We start from the raw sequence: 10,397 nt of genomic DNA on the forward strand, positions 1-10,397 counted from the left end.
AATAATAGCAATCCATTATGGAACTTGCGCACCTGCTTTTAAAGGGAATGTTGGATGACGCTCGGATTGGTTTATTCACGTTACGCCCAAACCACACCTATGAATAATGAAGCTACTTCAGACCAACCCATTTTAGATTTGCGCCGGGCGCAAGAGCCATTTATCCCGCCGGGAAAATAGCAACAGCGCCGAGACCCGCCCACAAAGTTACTTGCGCTTCGCGTTTTTACACTTGCGTTTCAGATCGTTAAAATAGGGCCCTATAAGTCCAATTCATCCTATCATTTTAAGCCACTGGAGATTTGATTGCTTTATCTTAGTTTTAATACAGTAACAGAACCTTAAAGAAAATATTAAGCATTTCTTTCTTTCAATTTCTTTTATTTTTTTGCCAACGTAAATCACAGAACAAAAACACGGACAATACGGTACGAACAATGAACAATACATAGGCCTACTTATAGTACAAAAAATAAACATCAGTACAAACAATAAACCGTACATACAATAAACAATACATACAAACAATAAACAACAGTAATAACAGTAAACAATACATATTTACAATACATACATCATCATCATTCCATGCTATAGTTCCATATGCTAGTTTACATATACATCTTCCTTTTTTGTTCCTTTAACTTTTATAATACATTTCATAAATAATCACCCCATTCATTCATTTACTAAATAAATAAATACCTATATATTCCTATTATACAACGTAAGATAAGGCATACAAGATAAGCTACAACTACTTTTATGATTACTTTTACACAATATACACAATATACCCCACCTTACCCTGCACATGACCTACACATACCAGGCTACTCTTCACATTCTAATGTCCCATAAAATGCTTGGGCCTCCGCTGGCATGTAGGCTAGCATTTTCATAAGGTCACAGTGCTTCTCCTTCTTGACGGGCAGAGGGTCCTCGTAAGCACGAGCATACGTGGTGGAGAACAAGGGAGCTGGAGGTGGTTGATTCTTCCTCTGTTTGGTGATCAGCCAGGTCTTCCATCCCTCGTAAAGGCTGTGGCTCCCTTTTGTGTGGACACACCATGGATCAGCAGCTGAAATCATGATTCAACAAGAAATTCAATAAAGATTCTTCCTTCACGCACATATCCCTAACACTGTTAATCTCAGAAAACCAGTTTAGTTTTAGTTTAGTTCTTCGGTTTTTTACCTGTCACTTTCAACCACATCATGGATGTGATTAGGAGGCCAGGTGGACGCTTTAATGTTGCATCAGGAAGCTGCCTGAAGTCCGCACATTTCATCTCAGTTACTTTAAATGGATGCTGCTGCCTGGCTCCACGGATCATCTCGGCAACATTGCTGGGGGTGTGGAGTGTGGACACCTTACGCCTCTTGTCCAGCGTGGCAAATGAACGGTCACAGGGAAGGAAGGAGTGACCAGACACCATGAACTTCTGCTCTATCTGACTGAAGTACCTTCTAGATACGAGCAGGGCCATGAGGTTTAGGACTCGCCAGTTGTTGTTCTGCCCACAGCATCGGTCACTATAGATGATGAGCTTCCGTTCCTTTGCCTGGACTAGGGGAGCGAAAGATGTTTCTGCCCACTTCAAAAGACAGCTTGCCACCTCGATGGAACCTCTGTGAGCGATGCCCTCATGCCAGAGGCACATTGTAGGAGGATCGTCAGTGCCCATCTCCTGGATACAGAGGTTGTAGTTGGCCAGCTGCCGTTGATAGTACACGTTGGAGTGTGTCAGGTTTGGCGTGAACACTACCCCCTGCATGTCGATACAAATGACATGGCAGTCATCATTGGCTTTGGCCCAATCTGTGTCAGCCTGCAACTGGGTGTACGCTTTTTCAGCTTTCCGGTGGTGAAGCTCACTCTCGGCTGCGATCTTCAACCTTTCTCCATCTGTTGTAGCAGCTGTTAATTTTGAGAACAGGGCGTCACATTTCGCACAAGTGTCACTTCTTGGCTGCCCAAAACTGAGGTTCTGCTGCTTGAAGATGTCCCTATAGAGCCAGAACTTTGCAGTGGATGCTGGATTGTTTTCCTTGTACAGGCGGAACATGCGGAGCAGGTTTAAATCAGGCCTCAGGTACTCCCTCTCCACATCTCCCTTCAACCGTGAGTAGTGGTTCGGTTGGCGTGGGAAGCTCAGGATATGCTCTCTTATCCCCTCTCTCACTGCAGGATGAATGCTATGAGGCCTAAAAAATAAACAACACAACTCATGAACACGGGAAATATAATAAACTATGCTGGTCTGTTTTGCAAAATTGCATTGTTTCTTTGACATTAAATTATAGGATTTTGTTTTTCACATACAGTCATTAAAGGGATACTTCAGGATTTAGCATTAAGCTTTGTATCAGTAGAAAACCTGTAGTATTTTCAAATTACCGTGCTTTCCTCCCTCATGTCCCCCTGAGACGAGAGATTTATGTATTTTTTGTCTGGAAAAAATCCTGCGATGACGCAAAAATCGTCATTGTTTACATGCACATCTTTTGTTCAAATCTAACTGAATTTATTACGATTTGTGAATCTGAATGTAGTGTTTACATGAACGCTAACCAAGTGATGAGTTGATGTGCATTCTCCTCCGTGAGAGATAGCCTACGAGACCAGTGCGTCTCTGTGTCCCAGTGCATTCTGGGAGTTGTTGTCTTTCATCCCCATAAATCAAAAATTAATTTTCTGACTTTTCTCAGTCTAGAAGGCTCCAAATTAAAAAATAATTTTACATTTCTACTACATAAATGACCCATTTTAAATACACATTAATCTTTCCTGAGGTGAAGTTTTTTTTTTTTTTTTTTACTTACCTGTTCTTATGTTTTCCTCTGAAGTCCTCTAATGGAGACCTGACTTTAGCTACCTGCTCTGTTCCCTCAGACTGACTGCCTAACTTTTCTTGAATAACCTTTTCAAAGATATGTAACTTTAAATAAATATGTTATGGACAATGTATCTAATTAAAATCATGCATGTAATGAAAAGTTAAACGGAAAACGCTAGGCTGTAGAAAACTTGCCTGTAGGCGACTGTTGGTCAGTTGAAAGACGGACATAAATGTAAGCTTACAAACAGCAAGTCTTTGGCCTCCTTGTTGCACATTGTACTTGAAGGTGTACTTCCTCTTAGTATTCTCAGTGTCAGGCCCACGTGGTCGTCTGCGACTCACCTTGTGCTAGAAGTAAAAAGAAAAAAAAATACATTTACCATAGCGTAGCAGGCTAGCCGTCGTATGCTGTCAAGTTAAGGTCATTAAGTATGTGAGTAGGCTTTGGTTAGGAGAATGAATAAGCCATGTGTGTGCCTTTTAGGGCATCAAAGCGCTGTGGTCTTTAATGCACTTGGTGGCCTACTTGATGCTGGTCATCCTTCATCCATCCTCACAAAATTTAACATTTACAGTGATCAAGCACATGTGCAGTCTTAGTGAATTGAAGGCATACAGTAGTATTCAATTCACTAGTTATTTCATGGGCCTACATTGTAATGCATTGCATACTGTTGACATGATATGGTCATGAATTGCTTAAGTTAGCCTACCTGCTCCAAACCAGAGAGAATGATAGCCTGCTGCCTCTCATAAGAGACAGCATAAAACTCTGTGAAGAGCTGGAGTTTTCGTTCATCTGTTAGGCTTGAACACTGCCTGGGACACGTCTCCTTGCACACCTTGCCCTTAACAGAAACAAAGTCACATTAGCGTTTTTTTTTTTTTTTTAGCTATAAAAACTAGAGCTATTAGCAGCTATTAAGGTTACTTGCTAGAATATCAGCTTACACAATCAATGCATTTTTTTTTTATTATTACCTTTTTTTAATTTATTTTTATTATTTATTAAATAACAAGTAACAAACATAACATAGCATACAATATTACAAAACAACGTGTTGCATTAAATGGTAACGTTAACGGGATACAAAAATTAGCCTATATCAAAATATTTTAAACACGTCAATGACTTTTTATTTTATTTTTTTTACCAATTTCAGTGAAGACATAAAGCAATCAAATTCTACTCTAAACATCTTAAAGATTGGGGATGAATTTACATAATAATATTTACATATTATGTTTGTTTATGTATACAATTCTGCCAGCAGTAACGTTATGTATAACACAATCTATGAATGACGCAGCTGAGCTGGTGTTAGAGACGCACCTAAAGCGTTTCGATTCATTTCTCCGTGGTTATAAGGAGTACAGACATGTTTAAAACGTCCCCTGAATCCTAATTTTCTCAGCTTTCATTTCGAAAGCTGATCCTTTAAACAGAGTGAGCTATATGAACTGTAGTAGACAGAGCCTACACGCCCCTCTGACTGTAACCGCTAACTTTAGGTAACGTTAGATACTTTGTATAGGCTACGGGTTTTCACTCACCTCTTTTGGTGGACTTTTTCCTTGTTTTTGCTCTCCTCTCCGGTTCACATAGGGTTTCCCAGCATTCCTCAAATACTTCCTTGCTCTGTCCTTCCATTCATTCACGTTCGCTCTCCTTTTTTTGCCGAGGTTTTGCCTATTAATGTCCGCAGCGGACATGAAAGCAGCCGGCGTCTCCATTTTTCGTTAGTGGACATAAACGTTTTTTCCGCGTGAGACTATTTTAAATTTTAAAATACAGAGTTTTGGTCGCGCGAACACCCCCCAGAGTGATTCTGTATACAAAGTGGCACACATACATTCAAGTCACATGGTTATCTCAATTTTTGTTTTTTTGGACTAATACGGTTGTTCGTCGCATGAACACATTTAATCACTTAACAATACAATTATTATCCAATTATCATGCTGGGAACTAGAAATGTTCTAGAACTAATTCAGTTTGAGTTCTGTTTCAGTCATTGTGTCCACACAACATTCAGTAATATTTGAGTGCAGTGAACTCATTTTTTTTTTTTTACATACAACTGTTAGGTTTTACAGTGTAATATTAGTGATCATCAGACACACCAGCTTTTAATGAAAGCAGTGAACTCATTATAAACAAGTTAATTGGAAAGAAATCATAAACCATCAACCGATCAGCCATCAAAATAAATAAATTATAAAAATAGTAATAAATTAGCTAGTAATGTGTTTAATAAACATCAATATAGCCTTTTTATTCAACTCATGTTTTAAGTAATCATCATCTGAAAGCTTAAATTCTCAAAAATCATTCTGTTTTGCAATTTTTTTTTTTTTTTTTACTTTATACAATTATCAACATCATATAACTGAATTAAAAAAAAATTAAGAACAGAGAAAATTATAAATTATTATACATTTATTTAAAATATGATTAACGTTATATAAAATATTCGGTAATGCTTTAGATTACAGGCCAGAAAGTACTGCGTAAGTAAAGAGAATTTACAGCATAATTTTCGGTAATTATAGTGTAACTATAAAGTACGTGTATATAAGGGAACAATATGTAATATTGGGGGAATAAAGTAACTATCAGGAAAATTAACACATTATTTATACTGTAAGTATTTTGTATGAATTAGTTTGTATGAATGAAGTATGAATCTGCTGGCTGTGAATTAAAGTGGTTCTTGTTCCCCTCTTGTTTCGTGTAGTTACGGGGTACAACAATAAACAACATACAAAATCTGATATCACACGGAAATATTTATTTGAAAAACAACTTAATCCAAAACAGATTTGACACTTCTTATTAATTTAAAAAAAATTTAATTTTCATTTCAAATAATAACCTCTTCCTCTTCTTGTTCCTCTTCTTCTTTATCGTTTTTTCACTGATTGATCTTAAGAGGAATCCCAGGTATTTTGATATTGTGCATTATTATTTATTAAAATAAAAAGTACACCAAGAAATGCTCTCATAATTTACTAATCTTTTCGCATCCGATCAGCTGTTACCAGTACGTGTGTGAGTAAAGAAGCCTCAACCTTTCATGATGTTCTCGCACGTGTTTAATCTGAAACACACACGAGAACTGGCGTCTCTGTCTTCTAGTCTTGTTTGTTTCTGTTTGTATATTGTTGTGAGCATTAAAAAAATAAAAACCGACAGCATCCGACATCTGCATGACCAGAGTTTCTCAGCGCGCTCACGTGTAGTAAACAGCACATTCCAGGGCCCAGTTTATGGTCGGGCCACTCTCTGTCCATAACAGTGGACAAAGGTTTGCTACATTTTGTTTGGATCTTGGTAGACTGACACAAATGCTTCGGTTACTAACGTAACCTCGGTTCCCTGAGAAGAGGGAACGAGTATTGCGTTTGCTAAACGCTATGGGGGAATTCCTTTCCTCAAGATATTGAAGCAAATTTTTTTCCTAAAAATACAATATAACACGCAGTGCAGCTGCACAGCTCTCAGCAGGAAGCTGCTGCGTGCTGATTGGCTGTGCCGCTGCAACTGCAGCAACCTATGGCGAGACCGCGGGACGGACCAATCAGGTCTTTCTATATTCCCGCCACAAGGGGCAGCAGAATTTGCATAGCCAAGGGTATATAAGACCCTGTCTCGCAAGGTTAGTCAGGTTAATCGACTGAAGCGACTCCTGAGCAAGCGAAGCACGGCAAGCAAACGCAATACTCGTTCCCTCTTCTCAGGGAACCGAGGTTACGTTAGTAACCGAAGCGTTCCCTTTCGTGAGTACTCTTGTATTGCGTTTGCTAAACGCTATGGGGGACCAATGCAAAACGCCATGCTTGCTTAACGGCTCTGAAGCCCGGAGACACCATACCCAAGCCGACCTAAGTGGGCCCGTAATATGATATTATGAAGTCCCAATATGAGCCAGACCTGAGTCGGGCCATTTAATGACAATAACACACAAGATACGTGTAGCATATATATATATCTATATATATATATATATGTGTGTAGACCAGACATAGTCGGGCCAAAGAATAATGAATGACCAGATAATTCGAGTCGTATAAGGAATGTGCTTATGACTTATACAAATACTTAACCCAGACCAGACTATCGAGCCTTAAGGGGTTAAATGTATTACACAGCAAGAAGCCCGGCCTGTAAGGCAGGAACATCTAAATTATAAAACCTGATAAAAGTGGACGGGGAGGCCCAGCCTGCCGCCGCACAAATATAATTCAGAGAAATGCCAGTAGACCAAGCCCACGAAGAGGCCATGCCTCTAGTAGAATGGGCTTTGACGCCTATAGGGCAGCTGAGATCTTTAGAATCATAAGCCAGCGATATAGCATCCACTATCCATCGTGACAAGGTCTGCTTTGTAACCGCGCACCCGCGGGTGCGGCCGCCAAAGCACACAAAGAGCTGTTCAGTTTGCCTAAAAGCTGCAGAACGCTCTTTATATATTCTCAGCGCTCTGACAGGACAGAGCAAATTAGCATCTTCTTCATCTAACGATGATGAAAGTGCTGAAAGTGAAATGACCTGTGCTCTCTGAACGAGTTGAAAGCACTTTAGGTACATATCCATGCCTTGGTTTGAGGACGACTTTAGAATCGTTTGGCCCAAATTCCAGACAAGAGGCTTTCACTGAGAGCACGTGCAGATCACCCACTCGCTTAACTGATGCGATCGCTAGCAGAAAAGCGGTCTTTTAGTGACAGGAGCTTTGAGCTCACCAAATGCAGAGGCTCGAATGTAGAGCCTTTCATGGCATCCAGGACCGTGGACAGGTCCCATATAGGGACTGAAGGGGGCGAGGTGGGTGAAGCCTTCTAGCCCCTTTAAGGAAGCACACGATAAGATCGTTCTTTCCCAGTGACAGTCCGTTCACTTGAATGTGGTGCGCTGCTATAGCGGCCACATAAACTTTGAGCGTGGAGGGGGAACGACCCGCGACCAGCAGCTCTTGTAAAAAAGTGAGCACTTCTGACACTTCACAATTATGTGGGGTCAGGATTCGTGCTTTACACCAGTCCGAAAAGACTGACCATTTGCCTGAATAAAGCCGCCTGGTCGCGGGGGCACTAGCTTCAGAAATAGTGTTTAATACATTTTCAGAGAGGTTCTCATGTACCCGTTGATGGGCCAGACATGAAGCACCCATAGATCGGGACGGGGATGCCAGATCTGCCGTTTCGCCTGCATGAGAAGGTCTCTCCTCAGCGGAATCGGCCACTGAGCTGTATCTGACATCTGACTCAGCAGTGAGAACCATGGTTGATTTCTCCAAAGCGGGGCTATTAAAAGCACAGCGCACTTGCTCTCCCTGATCCTCTCTATGACCTGAGGTAACATTGAGATTGGGGGAAAAGCATAAAGAGGAAGGTTGGGCCATTAGTGGGCCAACGCATCCTTGTGCTTGGAGAAATATATTCGGCATTGAGCATTGTCTTGTGAGGCAAAAAGATCCTCTTTTGCCTCTCCAAACCTGCCCCAAATTGTCTGAATCGTATGTGGGTGAAGAGACCACTCTGCTGGGGACACTTTGCCCCTGGACAGCATGTCCGGACCCAAATTCAGAAGGCCTGGCACATGAGTCGCTCTCAGCAAACTCAGGTTGCGCTCTGCCCATATTAGGACTTTTTCCGCCATTGTGTGCAGATCGATAGATCTTAGACCGCCCTGGCGATTTATATAGGCTACCACTGACCTGCTGTCCGTTCGGACCAGGACATGGTGGTGCTTTATGTACGGAAGGAAAGCTCTTAGCGATAGCGTGACTGCTTTCATCTCTAGACAGTTTATGTGAAGGCTCTTCTCCGAGTCTGACCAGAGACCGGAGACTGGCCTTCCCTCGTGAAGGGCTCCCCAACCTAGGTTGGATGCATCTGTTGAGATAACTTTCCACTTCATAACAGTGCCCAGGCTCACGCCCGTCTGATACCAGACGGGATTTTTCCAAGGAGCCAGAGCCAACACACAGCTGTGGTCTACCTTGATTTGTAATCGGCCCGAGAGCCATGCATGAGCTGGAACGCGGCGATTCAGCCAGCGCTGTAGGGGGTGCATGTGTAACAGACCTAGTCTGAGAACTGGCGCTGCCGAGGCCATGAGACCCAACATCCTCTGAAAGTGTTTGAGAGGAGTGAGTGCACCGGACCTGAGGGAAACCGCTCGGTTCTGAACAGAGAGCGCGCGCTGTAACGTCAGTCGCGCGTTCATCTGCAGTGAGTCCAATACTGTTCCCAGAAACGAAACGTTTTGTGTGGGAGACAATGAGCTCTTTGTCACGTTGATTCTGAGGCCCAAGCATTTTAAATGGTTGAGAAGCCAAGAGCAGAATATGCTAAAAGCGTTCCTAAGAGTGTACAGAGCTTTTACAAATGGAAAGACTCTTTGTCAGTGACTGATGAACTGATTGTGCTGGGGAATTGCATTGTAATTCCAAAAGTGATGAGACATGAGGTGCTTAGCAGAAATCACGAGGGACACCAAGCTTTATCAAAATGCAGGGCACGGGTTCAAGAGACTGTGTGGTGGCCTCGAGTTTCTGAGGATATTAGACAAAAGATAGAAACATGCAAGTTTTGCATAGAAAACAAACGTGCCCAGCGTAAGGAACCTCTACAGTCAATACCATTGCCAGAAAGACTGTGGCAGCGAATAGCCACAGACTTGTGTATGCATAAAGGAAAACAATATCTGGTAGTATCTGACTACTATCCGCGCTACTTAGAAATTCTTCTGCTACATGTCACTACAGCAGAGCATGTCATTCAGAGGCTTAAAGCTCTGTTTGCGAGATTCGGCATACCAGAACAAATTGTTAGCGACAATGGACCGCAATTCTCCAGTGAAGCTTGGAGAAGCTTTTGTGGTATGTACGATATTCAGCACATTACATCAAGCCCGTACAATCCACAAGAAAACGGACATGACGCAAAACGCATCCTGAAACAGGATGACCCCTTAGTAGCACTCATGTGTTTTAGAGCTACCCCTACCGCCACTACAGGGGTCAGTCCGGCGGAATTGCTCATGGGAAGGAAAATACGTACTACCCTACCCACCTTACCGAAAAACCTGAAACCAAAGTGGCCAAACAAAGCAAGCGTAAAAGAGAAAGATAAAGCAGCGAAAGAAAAGCAAGCGTACTACTTTAACAGGCGACATGGCGTGAAGGACTTACCTGTTCTCAGACCAGGGGATTCAGTCTTGTTAAAGCTTGATGATGAATCAAGATGGAAAGGACCTGTTACGGTACAAAAGGAAAGCAGTACTCCAAGATCATACGAGGTCTTCAGCGAAAAGGAGGGAGAGAAAAGGAGAAATCGCAGGCATCTCGAGCTGCTGCCAGATGGAGTTTCGGGAATTACTGCAAAGACAGAGGAGAATTCAAAACAGTCCCCATTAAAAGCGCAACTTCATGGGGACTCGGATTTACCCGAAGGGACGGTTGCTAGGAAACATAACATCACTAGATCAGGCAGAGTAAGCAAGCCTGTTGAGAAACTGGACTTATAAAAGAAGGAAAATGATAACTTA

At 42.0% G+C, this 10,397-nt stretch overlaps 1 protein-coding gene across 1 annotated transcript; it reads right to left on the minus strand.

Moving 5' to 3' along the window:
* Positions 1–390: 390 nt before the first annotated feature.
* Positions 391–4,576, minus strand: LOC307139274 (uncharacterized protein; the record flags this gene model as incomplete). The annotated part of the gene is made up of 6 exons (XM_079838162.1): positions 391–1,081; positions 1,198–2,207; positions 2,826–2,923; positions 3,035–3,190; positions 3,556–3,690; positions 4,397–4,576. The coding sequence occupies 6 exons, from the start codon at positions 4,574–4,576 to the stop codon at positions 834–836; spliced, it is 1,827 nt and encodes a 608-aa protein (XP_079694288.1). The 3' UTR covers positions 391–833.
* Positions 4,577–10,397: the final 5,821 nt, after the last annotated feature.

Source organism: Gobio gobio, assembly GCF_949357685.1.
Source record: "Gobio gobio genome assembly, chromosome: 2".
Lineage (NCBI taxonomy): Eukaryota > Metazoa > Chordata > Actinopteri > Cypriniformes > Gobionidae > Gobio > Gobio gobio.